General features: G+C 41.1%; 1 protein-coding gene across 3 annotated transcripts in view; it reads left to right on the top strand.

Moving 5' to 3' along the window:
- Positions 1-18697, top strand: part of POLD4 (DNA polymerase delta 4, accessory subunit) — a 709379-nt gene that overhangs the window by 234335 nt on the left and 456347 nt on the right. Inside the window, exon 1 of one of the 3 annotated variants that reach the window (XM_078658888.1) lies at positions 16405-16515. The exons of 1 other annotated variant lie outside the window; for it this stretch is intronic. Coding sequence is in view for 1 of the 2 variants with exons in the window: in XM_078658868.1 (XP_078514994.1) it covers positions 16462-16515 (54 nt within the window). In the remaining variant the exon portion in view is untranslated. Of the gene's footprint in view, positions 1-16404; positions 16516-18697 lie in introns of those variants that run through there. One more of the 3 variants, XM_078658868.1, reaches the window with a different exon arrangement.

The following is an 18697-nucleotide window of genomic DNA, read 5'->3' as shown; positions in this document are numbered from 1 at the left end:
GATAGATAGAGTGAGGGTGATAGATAGACAGATAGATAGAGTGATGGCGATAGATAGAGAGATAGAGTGAGGGCGATAAATAGATAGAGTGAGGGCGATAGATAGAGTGAGGGCGATAGATAGATAGAGTGAAGGTGATAGATAGATAGAGCGAGGGCGATAGAAAGAGTGAGGGCAATAGATAGATAGAGTGAGGGCAATAGATAGATAGAGTGAGGGCGATAGATATATAGAGTGAGTGCGATAGATAGATAGAGTGAGGGCGATAGATAGATAGATAGATAGATAGATAGATAGGTAGATAGAGTGAAGGTGATAGATAGATAGATAGATAGATAGATAGATAGATAGATAGATAGAGTGAGGGCGATAGATAGATAGATAGATAGATAGATAGATAGATAGATAGATAGATAGATAGATAGATAGAGTGAGGGCGATAGACAGATAGAGTGTGGGTGATAGATAGAGTGAGGGCAATAGATAGAGTGAGGGCGATGGATAGATAGAGTGAGGTCAATAGATAGAGTAAGGGCGTAGAGTGAGGGCGATAGATAGATAGAGTGAGGGCGATAGATAGATAGAGTGAGGGCAATAGATCGAGTGAGGGCAACAGATAGATAGAGTGAGGGCTACAGATAGATAGAGTGAGGGGGACAGATTGATAGAGTGAGGGCGACAGATAGATAGAGTGAGGGCGATAGATAGAGTGAGGGTGATAGATAGATAGAGTGAGGTGGCCTCGTGGTGGATGTGGTGGTGGCCATGGTGGTGGATGTGGTGGACATGGTGGTGGTGGACATGGTGGTGGTGGATGTGGTTGTTGTGGACGTGGTGGTCGTGGTGGGTGTGGTGGTGGTGGACGTTGTGATGGTGGATGTGGTGGTGGTGGGTGTGGTGGTGGTGGACAGGGTGGTGGTGGAGTAGGTGGTGGTGGAGGACGTGGTGGTGGTGGAGGACGTGGTGGTGGTGGATGTAGTGGTAGTGGATGTGGTGGTGGTGAATGTGGTGGTGGATGAGGTGGTGGACGTGGTGGTGGTGGGTGTGGTGGTGGTGGGTGTGGTGGTGGTGGACATGGTGGAAATGGTGGTGATAGACATGGTGGTGGACGTGGTGGTGGTGGACGTGGTGGTGGTGGACATGGTGGTGGTGGACGTGGTGGTGGTGGACGTGGTGGTGGTGGTGGAGGTGGTGGATGTGGTGGTGGACATGGTGGTGTTGGTGGTGGTGGACATGGTGGACGCGGTGGTGGTGGATGCGGTGGTGGTGGATGTCGTGGTGCCCAATGTTCAGAGGGGACTGGCCCCTTCACGCAACAATAGTTGTGTTTACACAACAGAGCTGCCGGTTGCTCTGTCAGTTGTTGTCAAGGATTGTTTGGGTTTAGACACCGGTTCTACGGCACTTCAAACAAGTTGTGCCTTGTCAGAAATTACAGCCAGGATGCTCCGTGTTCTTTTAATATTGCACTTTTATATAATTTCCGCAAACGATCAGGTTTAATTAGAATTTGCCCGTGTGCGTTCTGGGAGACACTGGCTGAAATTAAGCCCCCTGCAGGGGCCTACATTACGCCCCTGGGTTGAGAGAGCCCCAACAGCTTTGCATAGTACACACAGAAACAGTGAAAGGAGTTGTAATACAAGGGTTGGCGGGAGAGAGGAGAGGCAGAGGGGAGAGGAGGACCGAGGGGAACTGTTTTGAAAGAAAGGGACAGGCTGAGGGGAAAGAGGAACAGAGGGTGTCTCATGGCGTGGAGAAAGAGAGTGCATGCTAAGAAAAGAAGGGGGTATAGAAAGGGGTCCATGGTGTAGAGGGGATAGAGGAAGTGGAGGGCACAAGTTTTTAAGATAAGGGCAAGCTGACAACAAAGAAGGCCAGGAGGAGACCCCGTAAGGTGGGGGAAGAGGGGAATAAAAAGCACCAGTTAGAGAGGAAACCCTCGCTGCGGTGGTTGCAGAAAAGGCAGGCCGAAGGGAAAGGGAGTCTAAAATTTAGGGCCCGATTCACAAAATGAACTTAAGACTCAATCCTAAACTTACTACTATTTTGGTATTCACAGAATGCACTTACTACTTTTGGCATTCACAGAATGAACTTAAGACTCAATCCTAAACTTACTACTATTTTGGTATTCACAGAATGCACTTACTACTTTTGGTATTCACAGAAGTTAGGATTTTGTCTTAAGTTTGTCTTAAGACAAACTTAAGACAGACTTAAGACAGACTTAAGACAGACTTAAGTTAGGATTTTGTCTTAAGTCTGTCTTAAGTCTGTCTTAAGTTTGTCTTAAGTCTGTCTTAAGTCTGTCTTAAGTCTGTCTTAAGTTTGTCTTAAGACAAACTTAAGACAAAATCCTAACTTTTGTGAATACCAAAAGTAGTAAGTTCATTCTGTGAATGCCAAAAGTAGTAAGTGCATTCCGGGCCCGATTCACAGAATGAACTTAAGACTCAATCCTAAACTTACTACTATTTTGGTATTCACAGAATGCACTTACTACTTTTGGCATTCACAGAATGAACTTACTACTCTTGGTATTCACAGAAGTTAGGATTTTGTCTTAAGTTTGTCTTAAGACAAACTTAAGACAGACTTAAGACAGACTTAAGACAGACTTAAGATAAACTTAAGACAGACTTAAGACAGGCTTAAGACAGACTTAAGACAAAATCCTAACTTAAGTCTGTCTTAAGTTTGCTTTAAGACAAACTTAAGGCAAAATCCTAACTTCTGTGAATACCAAAAGTAGTAAGTGCATTCTGTGAATACCAAAATAGTAGTAAGTTTAGGATTGAGTCTTAAGTTCAAATCAAATCAAATCAAAAATTGCTTTATTCGATTTTTGTTTAAAAACCATAAAAGCATACAATTTTTAAAATTACAATCATAATTTAACAAGCAACATACATTTAAAAAGCAACATATTATCTACAAGTTAATAGGATTTGCTAACCCTCCGATTATGATTATCTAAATAGATTACCTGATATTCACAAGCCTAATATTAACAATTCTTGTGTTACGTCAAAGGTTTAAATTGAAAGAAGTTGCTATACTTAAAACTGCTTTGCGGTAAAACAAATCGATTAAAAGCAGGGATGCTACGCTCAATTGGTAAGCAAATACTATGACCCAGCTCAGTATTATATTCGACGTTTTGTTTCCGGGGGGGGGGGGGGGGATATATGAGTTGCTTGGATAAAAATCGTGTAAATCCCAGGTTGTTATGGGGGCCATCACCTTCTTGGGGCTGCCATGACTGGAGATAGGGAACAACTTGTCTGCTCCTAAATCTAATTAGAACCAGGTCGCCACTAATATCTTTTCGAAGGGGACCCAGCCAGCCCACTCTCCTCGCACTGATTATCCTGCCATCAAGGTCATGGGGTAAGGGTCTATTTTTCGATAGCCAAAACTTGACTTTGTTTAGCAGGTCGGTGGGTCTCTCAGATTTTCCATGTTTCAATGGAGGGACCCCCGAGAGGATGGACACAAATGGAGCGGCCTCTGGGGGAAGATTAATACAGGGAATCTTAATACATTCTAATCTGGGGGCAACATTGTGATCTATAACAGGTATGGGTGGTGCCTTAGGAACATATGGAGGCACAGAAGTAGGGACTGATACTTGAGTTGGGGGAGCTTGGTTTTACATGGTTTGTTTGGGCATATTGGGAAAAGGAGCATGGAGCGAACAGTTAGATGTTACAGTATGGGAAGATTGTGCCAGATAGGATTTAACAGTTTCCTCAATCCCCGTCAGTCTATCCCCCAAGGTGTTCATTTTATCGATCAGGGGATGGCTAGTGATTTTGATCAGTTGTTCGATCATGGCCAGTAAAGCCAATTGGGAAGAGGATGCTGGATCATATAGTTTTTTACCCACCTCTGGGGTTGACAAAGCAGTGACAACAGAGAAGTTTATATTGGGAGACGCGTTCTGTAATTTTTGTGTTTTGGTTTGGGACCCATTTACTCCAACCCCATCATGTTTCCTTTTAGCAGATGTGACCTGAACGGGAATTGTACTTTGTGGATTGGCTTTTATGGGTGTAGGTAAAGGCCCCTGTGTGCTTGCGCTGCGGGCTAGCGGACTAGTGTTTGTTGCCGGGTGGGGTGATGTCACAAAGGTATACCTAATATTACACATACTATTTAATTTGTCTAGCCAGGGGAGATTAGACGCTGTAATGATTGTTTTTGGAGGAGGTTCCATACTATTTGGGGTGTCTATGAGCTGAACTGTAGTGATTATATCAACGGTGCTATACAATCATTAGTACTGAAATGTCAAATGCGTACCCGTCTTATGACCTAAGGCAAGAGTCCAGCCCAAAAGGGTATGTTGGTAACCACTCCCTTAGGGGTCTATATAACAGTTTCTAGGCGGATGTGATAGTCAATGGAATAGTCGATCTGTGGCTTTACCTCCTCATTGAAGGCCAAGTGGGATAGCCCGACCCGGCCTCCCGGTGCTCCCGCGCGCTCCCGCGACGCGGTTCTGTTGAGGGAATTTGTAGCGCCTCCTGTCGCGGAAGTGTGCTCCCGCGGCTTCCTGCCGCTGTGCACGCCGGGAATTGTAGTCTCCCCCGCTGGGCGGCCGCAGCACGGTGTCAGAGGCTGCGGCGGCGGGGGGAGACAGCTGGCAGGGTCCCAGTGGGATTAGAAGATCAAAGCAGCCACCCCAGGCTTGGCGGGTCCGGTGAGTAAAAATTCTGTAAATGCCAAAAATAGTAAGTGCATTCTGTGAATACCAAAATAGTAGTAAGTTTAGGAGTGAGTCTTAAGTTAATTCTGTGAATCGGCCCTCTGTGAGGTAGTGTGCTGAAAAGTGCGGTGTTGTGATGTCGAATGCTTCAAGTGAAAAGTTTGAGTCAATAAATAGAATCAGTGAAACGCTTTTGAGGTGCACCAGGACCCGATGAGAAGCGCGTCTCCATTGATATGCTTGAAGGTGTTGAAGAGGAGTGAATGAGACGTTATCAAGGTACACAAGTTAAATAAAGGGGGATGAGCCAGGTCCAGTTGATGTTACAGCCAGGCAGTGCGCGAGATGGCACTGTAGAGAACCAACAATAAGTGCGCGCATTTTCACTCTTAATCACTCTCTGAAATGAATATGTTAGAGGGGTGATGAAGTGAGAGCTCATTCCACAGCTATAGTGACTCCTTTCACTCACAGCCATCCAACCTTACATTAAAGACTTGGGGCTAGATGTAGGTAAATCTAATTTACTGATTCATAAATACCGAATTTTACTGATTCGGTATTTATGAATCGGTAAATTAGAAGTAGGCAGATGTAGGTAATTTTTCTTGCACATTTACCGATTCTGTAAGATTCGGTATTTACCGATTCGGTAAATACCGAATCGGTATTTACCATTGATTCCTATGGGCCTTGCCCATAGGAATCAATGGTAAATACCGATTCGGTATTTACCGAATCGGTAAATACCGAATCCTGGCAGGGGGAACGGGGTGTCACTTTGACACCCTGTAGCACCCCAATTGCAGGCTTGTGTGCCATGTGGCACACATACATGCCCTAAGGGCATGTCTGTGTGTCACATGGCATAGGTGTACATGCACAGATGTGCATGTACACTGGAATTCGGTATTTTACCACCCAATAGGATTGGGTGGTAAATACCGACTCCTAAAGGGCCTGTGGCACTCTTTGAAGTGCCACCTGCATATGGATTTACAGAATCGTTAAATTTACCGAGTCGGTATTTTACCGATTCTGTAAATTTACCGAATCGGTTGAGGTTCTTTAATTTTGACTCCATCTTACATTTGTCATCAATTTGCGTTGCCTTTACACAGGCTGTTCTATTCATGAAGTGTTTCTGCCCTTTGGACTGCAACGTGTAGAAAACCCCCCTCTGTTCTTGCTTTGAAATCAATCTCAGACACCAGCTGGCCTAACTGCATACAGACATGTTCTGCCATTACTGATTGACCTATAAGTGCTGTAATTGATTTACTTATGGGTTGGGCAGAAATATGACGTAAGGGGGACATTCTGGTTACATTATGTTTTTCTATTGGCTAATATTTTGCAGATCTTGTATGTCCATATTAGATATTTTGCATGCTTGCAGAAGCTAGGACTGCCCCTTTCTTTTATGCTGAGTCTGTAATCCTAAGCATATAAAAGACCTCTGTGTTCTGTATTCTTTAGACTGCCTCATTCAGGTGCTAAAGGCTCCTGTGTGACGTAGTCTTACTTAATTAAATTTAATAAAGATGTCTGTTCATATTTCAGCTTCTGTGCCAAGTTCTTTTGTATTAGTAAGAACCCTGAGAATGAAGATTACAGTTCTTCAGATGGCGCGGCCAACGCGGGCTTCATCAGAGAAGTGACTTTCTGTGGGAGTGATCTTGTCAGAAGACTGAAATCTACTGAGGAGGACAGAACAGGATTCTACTAAGAAGGTACTCTGTGCACAGGGATTCTGGAGATTCTTTGCTTCTGCAGCCCAGTATATTTCTGATCTTCCTGATTTTGATCCTCCACGTGATCTCACTCCTGACTGAGAAACTTTTTGGCGTGAGTTTAAAAAAAAAAACAAAGAGACCGTTAGGTCATGTAGAACTTGACAGTTAGAATTTGGATAACCTTTTGATTAGTAAGAATAAGAAGTACAAGTGGGTCGCTCCCACGACTTTGTTTGGTTTCTTAATTTTGATTTGATTATTGCAATTACCAAAGCCGAGGGGCTCGTATATTTGCGAGTATATCATTTTTGATAACCCCTTGAAGTTTGAAGCTAGATTAGTGAGCTATAAGATGCCTGGTCTTAGCAAATTTTGGAATTTTGGAATTTGTGTTGGCCAACTTTAGATATGTTTTGGATTTTGGATATGCAAATTGCAATTTGTATAGGTTCACATGAAAAAATGTGTTGCTTTTTCTTGGCGGTACCATAGTGTGATGTGAAATTAATTAGCCGGCTCTCCTAGAAGGAATACTTAAATAGGTTTAAGTATACAAACATATTTCTTCCTTGGTGATTTTGTATCCCCAGGGAATTAAAATATGACATAATACAAAACAAGGATCCTTTGTTCTGCGCAATTTTATAAATGAAGATATGCAGAGCGTTTTTTGGTGTTCTGCCAGCCAAAGCTAGTGAATGGAGTGTGTTTTGGCTTCTTGGATATGCAGCAGTCTGTTTTTGCAGTCTTTTGGAACACAATTGAGAAGCGTTTCTTGTAAATATGACTTACAACTAGTATTTACAAATGGTTTGGTTTAAGTAAAGTCTGTGGGCTGTCCTTTGATTCTGTTCTGAGTATTGGTTTGTGGGTTAAATGTGTGTTTAAATGTTTATGTGGTTTTCCCATTAGTGCAATTTCTGTAAGTGAATAGTGTTGGCGCTATTTATGAAATGCATGGCTAAAGCGCACCGTATTGTGTGTCCTGAGTGTTTGACCCCTTTTCTGTTTGTCTGAAATGAGCTCAAGTGTGTGTTTGTGTTTCTTTTTGATGTTTTCAGTCTATTAAGCAAGATGTCTAAATGCTTAAAAACTAAAATGTAAATTCACATTCACTAGGAATAAAAAATGCCTCAAAATCGAAATTGTGTGCTTTGTAGAAAAATAAACTTAAGGTATTTTTCACTTACATACATTGTGTTAGATATTAACAGGCAAACAGATCAGCTGAAGTAAATTCCTGCTGAACTCAAAATATTATAGAACACGCATTGATATGTTTTAGTTTGAAAAAGACTGCCAGCTGCTCATGTTATAAACCTTGAGAGACAAGCTAAATAAACAGGAATATTTATTCAACCAGGACTTTGCCCTCAGTTGCACGGGTGAAACTTTGCATTTCAGAATGTTGTTTTAAAAAGGTTTCAAAACTAAGGTTCATTATTTTGTATTATAGGAAGTCATTTCAATTAAGGGTTTTCCTCTCTTTAAGCATTTCTGTAAGTATATTATTGGCTCAGTTGCTAAATAATAATTAACCCATGTAATGAAGAAACATTTAACAAGAAAGAAACGGTAACAGATGCTGAAACAAGATAAGGCAAGTCCAAGGAAACTAAAAAGTTAACGATGTCTTGAACATTGACTGGCAATCTCAGATAAAGATCAATCAGGGAAATTGGTTTTGCGAGGTCAGTTTCGGGTGAAGAAGTTAGTTTCTTACAGTTTAAAACTGGTTAATGTGTACATGACCTGGGGAGGCCAGGCCACCTTGTTCGAGGAATTACAGAGCCTTAATATGTGGAATTATCAAAAATGATTGGGTTATAAAAATAAGTGCTACAAAATTCGTTTTTTACTATTCATGAAGCTTAATGCTCATACTGTGACCTCCTAGCATTATAATTTAATTTGAGTTGTGTTGCACTGCATAATGAGGACATTAGCATATGACATCTCACTTAGCACAGGCGTAAAAAACTCATTTTTCTCAGGATTTGCATGAGAAATGTCTAATGTCCAATCTCTGCAATTTTTAAAGAACATTCTGAGGATGATTAATAAGTAATGCAATTGTAGGATCTTTATTTTTAAATGCCCCAAATATCAAAGTCGAATTTGGGTAAAATGTGGGCATTTTTGCCATTTACAATAGCTTTAAAGTGCTTTGGGCTTCAGTAAATGCATACATTTAGGTATAATACAAATTTGCAGGCTGTTCCCATTTGGGTTTGCTTCTAAATGGCTCAGTGAGCCAATGTGCCTGGTGCAGAGGTTTGAGTTTAATATCAGGGTGGAAGGTTTTAACTTTTGCTGGACCTAACTCAGACCTTCATCCATTTAAGGTTGATGAAATGAGTACCATTGCAAACAAGCATTTGTTCTAAAAACTGGTATGTGTGTTATTATGTTTTGCGAATTAGTCACAGTAACTGTTTTAATAATCTAAGTATAGAAATAAATTGTAGCCCCTAACAGGAGTAATATATATATCATGTGTTTTAAATAGGGTTGGTTATTGCAGGTTAGAAAGAGTTGGGAAGGTTTTTTTGTCTTTTTTCAGCCTTAAGAGTGAGGAATGGATAGAGGGCTGAGGAGCCCGCAAGGCAGATTTTGACCTTAAGGTCAGTAAGTTGGGAGTTAGGAGTAAGTGTAACCAGATGGAGAAATGATTGCTTGGAAAAGCAGGGCCTCAAAGGGTGTTGGCGCACGGGACACGCAGAGTGTCTGTGAAAGAGTTTTTGGGACGTCGAAATTGGGGTGGTTTAGCATGTTTTCAAAAGATGGTTGGTAATAGTTGATATTTTGTGTATGTGCAGTGTTTTACATATTTTTGCATTTTATCGTTTTATGAATTGTTCCTGCTGGTCCTGTGTGTCAGCAGTGACACAGTTAGTTGTGTTTGACAGCCAAATCTCCACTAACTGGTGATCTGCTGTCAAAAGGAGGGTGAGGATTTTAAGCCTCACAAATTAAGCAGGCCTGAATATTCTGTTTTGGGTTGTGGCTCTTGCTAAAGGTGACCTGAACTTTTCATTTTTTTTCCCTGAAAAAGGAATTGGAACATTAGCTGAGATTACCGTATATGGTGTAGCGGCCAGCCGTAGAGTTTAAATTTGTGTACTATTTTGACTTTTTGTGTATCACCCATACTCTTGGTATTGTGTCACAAACTTGACTATCACCTGAGTAATTTCTTGTTCTTCCTATAGATTTTTCTTTTGACATTTCTCCCCTTATTGATGTCACATTGTGCCTAGTAATTGGGGATTTTAGCTGTGTCCTAGTCCCATTTTCCCTTTTCCATATTCCTTTCACCAGTTAGCCTTCTTTTATTGTTATTATTGTATTAGGTTCACACTTCCAGATTGCAGTAATGTACTAGGAACCCCATATAATATATAAATCCCTTTTGTATAACCAGATTTTTTTTAAAGAATTTTTCTTAGGCCTACTTTGATGTTTTCCAGTCTGACTGTCAGGGTAGTGATGGACTGGTTAACTGACTTGATACTATAGTAAGACAAGTTTTCCACCTCAATAGGAGACACCTTACGTTTTTTTGAATATGACAAATTCAATGCCTATTCTAATTTGGTTTTTAGTTCCTTTTTTCTGTTGCTTTAATTTTTGATGGACCAGATGTGTTTTAATAATGGAAATACCAGGACTCTCTAGTTCTTGTCTTTTGTTTCCACATTTGATCATTAGCCTTTGTATTGTATAGTGCACTTGATGCACAGTTATTAAAAGGGAAGTATCTACATGTCCCTGATAATCTTCATGTGATTTCTCTTTTGAGATGTTCTAGATAAGGAATTTAGGAACACCTAGACTTAATCATTGAGAGAAAAAATGTGTTTACCCCATTAAACGATGTCACTATGTGTGAGGACATCCATTTAGATAAAATTCTCATATAGTTATCTACCCTTAGATGGTAGAGGATATGCTCTCACATGGAAACCCAATTGAAGAAATTAGAGGCACTGTTTTGCTTATTGCCTTTGTCTTTGTATTCTATGAGAATGACAGTGTGTTCTAGACCAGAATTGTCTCATGGCGTATGGCCACTCCCTCGCAGATTGCAGGCCACCTCCTTGCAATCCTCTTGTAAAAAACAAACTGTTTTTGTACTAAATTGAAGGAAAATAACAAATGTGTCCCATTTCCTACATCACTAGGTTCTGCGGGATTAAGTCATAATAACCTGCGGAACTCACCCACAATCCCATCAGTGGCAGCTAACAGATGAACAGTCCCAACACCCAGAAAGTGCTTCATCAACTGTATCTCCAAAGTATTGTACTTGCTTCATCAGAAGGCGTTGAACATCAGAAAAGAAGGAGGAGCTGGTTTTGCCACAGAACCAGAGTTTCAGTGCAAAAGAGCGACCTGTCATGTGCTGGCAACCTCTGACAGTATGCAGTCCCTTGAGCCCCTTGGCCTGAGCTTTGGCCACACACCCCCTTTTTCTTTGCTCCAACGGAAGTGCAGTGCACCGGAGGATCCAAGATTGGAAAAAGGCACTACATTGTGGTACCTATGATTAAGTGAAAGAGCAGCCCGAGCAACCTCTGACACTGAAAAGCGAGTGTTGGAGCCTGAAAGTGTTGCTGAGAGTGACAGTCTGTTGCTCTTTTCCGATTGATAGTACTTGGGTCTGCATGAGATGATCTGTGCCCATGATCAATGAAGAGCACACTATCTGTAGTGCCTGCAGCACAGGAAATATTGTGCACTGCATTGAGACATTGAGCCTTTCAAGTGAGCTGTGAGTGTTTGCCAGGAAGGCACTCCAACGGATACTGAGAAACATCATTTTTATGAAAGGTCTGAATGAAGAGGCCCATGCAGAAGAAAACAACAGAAACAGATTTTGATGGACAATAGAAATCTGCCAGAGAGGCTTCGACGGACTCTGGGTATTTCCCATGCGATTGCATAGAATGGGTGTTTGGAGACTGATTCTTATTGTTTTATTGGCATTGTCAATAGTTACTGAAATACATAATGTTTGCAAAATAATTTTAGGATTTGCCTGTGTAATGGCAAAAGGAGGGGCTGAGGTTCTTTAATTTTGACTCCATCTTACATTTGTCATCAATTTGCGTTGCCTTTACACAGGCTGTTCTATTCATGAAGTGTTTCTGCCCTTTGGACTGCAACGTGTAGAAAACCCCCCTCTGTCCTTGCTTTGAAATCAATCTCAAACACCAGCTGGCCTAACTGCATACAGACATGTTCTGCCATTACTGATTGACCTATAAGTGCTGTAATTGATTTACTTATGGGTTGGGCAGAAATATGACGTAAGGGGGACATTCTGGTTACAAGATGTTTTTCTATTGGCTAATATTTTGCAGATCTTGTATGTCCATATTAGGTATTTTGCATGCTTGCAGAAGCTAGGACTGCCCCTTTCTTTTATGCTGAGTTTGTAATCCTAAGCATATAAAAGACCTCTGTGTTCTGTATTCTTTAGACTGCCTCATTCAGGTGCTAAAGGCTCCTGTGTGACGTAGTCTCACTTAATTAAGTTTAATAAAGATGTCTGTTCATATTTCAGCTTCTGTGCCAAGTTCTTTTGTATTAGTGAGACCCCTGAGAATGAAGATTACAGTTCTTCACGGTAAATATACCGATTCTGTAAATATGAGGCCCCCTACATGTCAAATCCCAAATACCGGTCGGTAACGGCCGAATTCGGCCGTTACCGACCGGTATTTGGCGACCTACATCTGGCCCTTGGTGTGTAGCAACGTGATCCTCAGGAGATTAGGAACAGCTTCATAGTAGTAGGCCCTGCTTAAGTGATGTGGAACTACAATTCAACTTAGACACCACATTACTATCAATGAAAAATGGCGTGTTTGTTGCTTGTTGCGAGTCGCATATTCAAGCCCCGCAGGGGGGGGGAGAATACGTTTGTTATAGTGAACTTGCAGTAGCATCTACTGTACGATTTAAGTTTAACTTTCTTTAGGTTTTAAAGTGTTCATGGAAGTTGTGACTGTATTTTAATGGTGTTCTGAGATGCACAGCAGCTAAGATGATTCACGTCATGTGTGGCATCCTCAACTTGTCCTGCGTTTGTAGCCAACATTACGTTTACTTCTGTGACATGCAGTTTTACCAGTAGACGGTGTGCGACAAATAGACATGTTAACAAAATCACAAATAGAAAAATATGCGAGTGTATAGATTATTCGAGAAAAAGGGTGCAGTTTGCGTTCTCATACATTCATCGGAACAATGCCATGTCGTCCTTAACTGGTATGAGACAGTCTGATTCAAGAAAGGTTTTAATGATGGCGTAATGGCCAGAGCTGCCGACTTTGGGAAACCAGGCTCGAGCATCGGCGTTGGATCAACATAGTGTAATTCTGGGCAATTCACTTAATCTCCCCGTGCTGCCTACCAAAAATGAATGTGTCCTTGTGCAACGTAACGGATGCTCATGTAAAGCGCTATAATTCGTGCTATATAAAACTGCACAAAAAAAAATAAAAAAGCACGCGAGTCGTGTACCTCAAAGCCCCAGCCAAAGGAATTTAAAGAAGAGAGAAAGAGCGGCTTGTGTGACACAGGGACAGAAGGTCTGCGCTGCCGGCTCTCTCCTTCTCCGTGGCCTGATAAGGTTTTCAGAAGCCGTGTCCTCGCAATGGGGGCAGCATGCAGGCTCCGGCGACTAGGTCATTCTGATCCTGCATGCCTTGGAGCCATCTTCGGATTGCAAGGTATGTGAGACAGTGGGCAGCAGTGCGGGAAGATGGCCAGCGCTGTGGTGACGTGGCTTTGTTTGGAGGTTTCAGCACCGCGTCCGCAAATAATCTATGAACGGATGCTCTTGTAAAGCGCTATATTTCGTGCTATCTCAAACTGCAAAAAATACAAATAAACAAGCAACACAAAGGAGTCACGGGTATAAATTCACACAACACAGATTGGGCGGTTGGAGAGAAGGTAAACAAGCAATGCACGCTCTGTGCTGGGGGAGGGGGAGGGCGAGGGCCATTTTTAATGACGGCGTAATGGCCAGAGCTGCCGACTCTGGAAAACCAGGCTCGAGCATCGGCGTTGGATCAACATAGTGTGATTCTGGGCAATTCACTTAATCTCCCCGTGCTGCCTACCAAAAATGAATGTGTCCTTGTGCAAGGTAACGGGGTGCTCATGTAAAGCGCTATAATTCGTGCTATATAAAGCTGCACAAAATAAAAATAAAAAAGCACGTGAGTCGTGTACCTCAAAACCCCAGCCAAAGGAATTTAGAGAAGACAGAAAGAGCGGCTTGTGTGACACTGGGACAGAAGGTCAGCGCTGCCGGCTCTCTCCTTCCCTGTGGCCTGATAAGGTTTTCAGAAGCTGTGTCCTTGCAATGGTGGCAGCATTGAGGCTCCAGCGCCTAGGTCATTCTGATCCTGCATGCCTTGGAGCCATGTTCGGATTGCAAGGTATGCGAGACAGTGGGCAGCAGTGCGGTAAGATGGCCAGCGCTGTGGTGACGCGGCTTTGTTTGGAGGTTTCAGCACCGTGTCCGCGAACAATCTATGAACGGATGCTCAAGTAAAGCGCTATATTTCGTGCTATATCAAACTGCAAAACTTACAAATAAACAAGCAACACAAAGGAGGCGGGGGTATAAAGTTACACAACACAGATTGGGCGGTTGGAGAGAAGGTAAACAAGCGATGCGCGCTCTGTGCTGGGGGAGGACGAGGGACATTTTTAATGACGGCGTAATGGCCAGAGCTGCTGACTTTAGGAAACCAGGCTCGAGCATTGGCGTTGGATCAACATAGTGTGATTCTGGGCAATTCACTTAATCTCCCCGTGCTGCCTACCAAAAATTAATGTGTTTTTGTGCAACACACACAGATAGAGAGGGCGAGAAATGCTTGGGGGAGGCGAGAGGCGGTGGTGGAGGGAGATATCGAACATGTGAGATGAAAGGTGAATGCGAGAAGGAGCGAGAGAAAGATGAACTGAGAGTGGAAAGGAGATAGCATATGGGTCACGTAGAGAGATCGACAAGGAAGGGTGACAGAGTGAGGGGCTGTTGTGATGAAGGGATGGGAAGGACAGAAAAGGATTATGTTTGGGATGATAGGCGCTAAATTTGATTATATTTCACTCAATTGGGTTCCCTAGCCTAAGTATATTGGCGTGCATTCTTACTTTAGGAATAAAGACCACCGAACAGCCAAAGGACAAAGGTGCCGCTTACTGAAACAAGCTCTCGGCATTGCTGTGGCGGGGGAGCGCATTCCTTTGAAGTCTGATGCGGGGTGTGGGGGAGCGGATTCCTTTGAAGTCTGATGCCGAGGCTTGTGATGTGCTATGTGCACGCGCTTGGCTCACATGCACTGTACGCGATCCGCAGTTTGGCTAGACTTTTGGAAAGCCTTACTATAATCTCGCCCACCATCCTTACGGGATGGCTTAGGTGAGACCTAAAAACAACAGCAACATGAATATTCCATGGGATTGTTGTTGTACTTTACATATGAAGACACTTGTAGTCAGGTTGTAGGTTTCATGAAATAAACAATGAAAGATTCATGAAATAAACAATGAAAGTTGTTAAAATTCATTAAATACAAATCATCACACATTTGCAGATAGGGAAGGAACAATGTAAAGAAATATCACGAATGTCCCAAAAACACAAGAGAAGAAAGGTGTAATACCCCACAACGAACACCCAAACCCAGAAACCAACATCAAGGGTGAACAAACACTACAGATGCACGTGTACCACAATATGGACCTCATAAAGAGTACACACACACAGTGAAGCACGGGGCGACTTACACACAACAATATCTGAAACACGGGGCGACTTACACACAACAATATCTGAAGCGCGGGGCGACTTACACAGAACAACATGTGACGCGCAGGACGACTTACACACAACAACACCTGAAGCGCAGGACGACTTACACAGGACAACACGTGAGGCGCAGGGCGACTTACACACAACAACAACTGAAGCGCAGGGTGACTTACACAGGACAACATGTGAGGCGCGGGGCGACTTACACACATACAAACAAATCAGACGTGCAGCGCAATGCGACTTACCAACACCAAACAAGAATATGGGGACCACCCAACACAACCAGAACCACCCACAACTAAGGGGAACCAGTGATGTCCACCCACCAAGAGACAAAGACGCCTCACACTGTAAATAGCGAGAAAAAAAATGTGGCATCACAAACTACTAAAAAATTACATGATGTATGCAAGTACAATAACCATAAGAGAAGAATACTTCCAAACTAGGGCTCCACACCAGTGAGCGATCTCTCACCCGAGTTGTGCTGCATAACATATAAATGCAACAGAAACAATCAACACCAAAGATGCACCAAAAATAGTGCTGGAAACATGCATGCTTAAAGGTACACTTTCAGTTCCATTTTACGTGTAGATCAAGTTCCAACGATCTCTATGACTGGCTCTAGGCTTATAATAATTCCCCGTAACACAACCACCAGATGGCACTCAAGACATAGATTCAACAATAAGTAATCACCCTTACATGTACACTTATGTATGGTACTAAGAAAAAACAGAAATCAGCATACGAGTTACTCATGGCACAGTAAAATTCACAAACCGCCTCTCAACACAGATCTCTCAGCAAGCTTGTCATCGTGGCAGTCCCATCTTGGTGCAGCACTTAAGTTCCTATTGCGCTCGTGGAGGATTAGGGAAACACATTACCGCAACAGTACAGTTCAAAATGCCACACTTGAGTAAAGAGAATCCTCGTACTGGACGGCACAAAGAACAATTGTGTTCCTTAGACTCGTGTTTCCATGGTGACTGACGAGATTTCCACACAGCAAACACCTTGACCCAGGACATTGTTTTCAGGGCCAAAATCAAAATGGCGGCACGTTTATGGCATAGTCACGGGTGGCTCACGGCACGTTGGAGTGCCAAAACGACGGGAAGATCGCAGGAGCTGAGGCAGTCCAACACGTCAGAAATCAGATGGCGCAGGACACACCGAAGAGCAAACAGCACGCGAAACAGAAGAAAGAGCAGGTAGGCACGTGCGTTTTTTAAATTCGAACGTGGCTGACAGTTGATAAACAAGAAGGCAGAGAGCAAATCGTTGACTGAGATAAAGTATTAAATAAAAGATAACGTGATATGGACAGAGCTCAAGTCATTAGGCCCCTTCCACTCCCTTCCGTTGTATACTGCCGCCGGTGGTAAATCACACGGATCACTGAAATAATATCGACTACCAAAATATCGACTACCCAAAATATCGACGAGAAAATATCTACAACCAAAATATCGAGTTTGTATGTACAAACAGGTAAGTACAAAAATATCGAGTACAAAATATCGTTAACAAAAATATAGTTGTAAAAAATATCGACTTTAATAAAAACAATGTTTAATTACATTAATATAAAAAATGAATTACTAAAATATAATTAACAATACTTAAAATAACTTTTAATAATTAAATAATTAATGAAAGTAAAAAAAGAATATTTTTTTAATCATATTTCTTAAAACATATATATATATAGTAACAAAATTTAATTAAATAATAGCCAATATTATTAACGTACAAATACAAAAGAGTAAAAATTACTATTCCCACTGCAAAGAGTGCAACAGTGGATATATGACGTTACAACGCAACTTTTACAACGCACTACCATTACAACGTAAGTATTGGTAAGTATATAATAATTTTTTTTAATTTAAATTATTTAAAATTATTTAAATATAATTTAATTTAATTTCATTTCATTAAATTAAATTAATGTAAATTTAATTTTACTTTATTTTTACACTGTACCCCTGTACCACTGTACCCCAAAACTGACCCTGAACCCTAAAAAAACCCTTTACCCAAAAACCCAAAACTGACCCTGAACCCTAAAAATACCCCTTTACCCAAAAACTAAAAACTGACCCTGAACCCTAAAAATACCCCTTTACCCAAAAACTAAAAAACTGACCCTGAACCCTAGAAATACCCCTTTACCCAAAAACCCAAAACTGACCCTGAACCCTAAAAATACCCCTTTACCCAAAAACTAAAAACTGACCCTGAACCCTAAAAATACCCCTTTACCCAAAAACTAAAAACTAACCCTGAACCCTTAAATTACCTCTTTACCCAAAAACTAAAAACTGACCCTGAACCCTAAAAATACCCCTTTACCCAAAAACTAAAAACTGACCCTGAACCCTTAAAATACCCCTTTACCCAAAAACTAAAAACTGACCCTGAACCCTAAAAATACCCCTTTACCCAAAAACTAAAAACTGACCCTGAACCCTTAAAATACCCCTTTACCCAAAAACTAAAAACTGACCCTGAACCCTAAAAATACCCCTTTACCCAAAAACTAAAAACTGACCCTGAACCCTAAAAATACCCCTTTACCCAAAAACTAAAAACTGACCCTGAACCCTAAAAATACCCCTTTACCCAAAAACTAAAAACTGACCCTGAACCCTAAAAATACCCCTTTAATTTAACATAATTAGCAATTAATCAATTAAATTAATTACCAATTACATTTTAATTAATTAACAAATATTATTTAATTACCAATTAATTAAATATTACTACCAATTAATACATTTACATATTTAATAAATAATAATTAAATTACTTCCCACCCTATTCCCCTATAAACCCACAACCCGCTACAGGAAATACATTATTTTAATTTACATAATTAGCAATTAATCAATTAAATTAAATTAATTACCAATTAAATTTTAAATAATTAACATATAATATTTAATTACCAATTAATTAATTATTACTACCAATTAATAAATTTACATATTTAATTAATTATAATTAAATTACTTCCCACCCTATTCCCCTATAAACCCACAACCCGCTACAGAATAAAATTACACAATAATTTTAAAAAAATCATTAATTAAAAATAATTATAACATAAAATGACACTTTTCACACATATTATAACATAAAAACACTATAAATAATTACATATTATATAAAAAACGATATTTTTTACTTTCGATATTATTTACAGTCGATATTACTTCACTTACCTTAAAAACGATATTTTGGCTGTCGATATTCTGTCCTGTCGATATTTTCTCCAAACGATCTTTAAAACTCGATATTCTGTCCAAACGATATTTTGGAGTCGATATTATGTCTGTGCACCAAATCACACGAACAGCATGTCACCACTGATGTCCATTACACGTATGA

This window comes from Lissotriton helveticus, chromosome 1_1 (assembly GCF_964261635.1).
Source record: "Lissotriton helveticus chromosome 1_1, aLisHel1.1, whole genome shotgun sequence".
Taxonomy (NCBI): Eukaryota; Metazoa; Chordata; class Amphibia; order Caudata; family Salamandridae; genus Lissotriton; species Lissotriton helveticus.
This window is presented reverse-complemented; position numbering and strand designations above follow the sequence as displayed.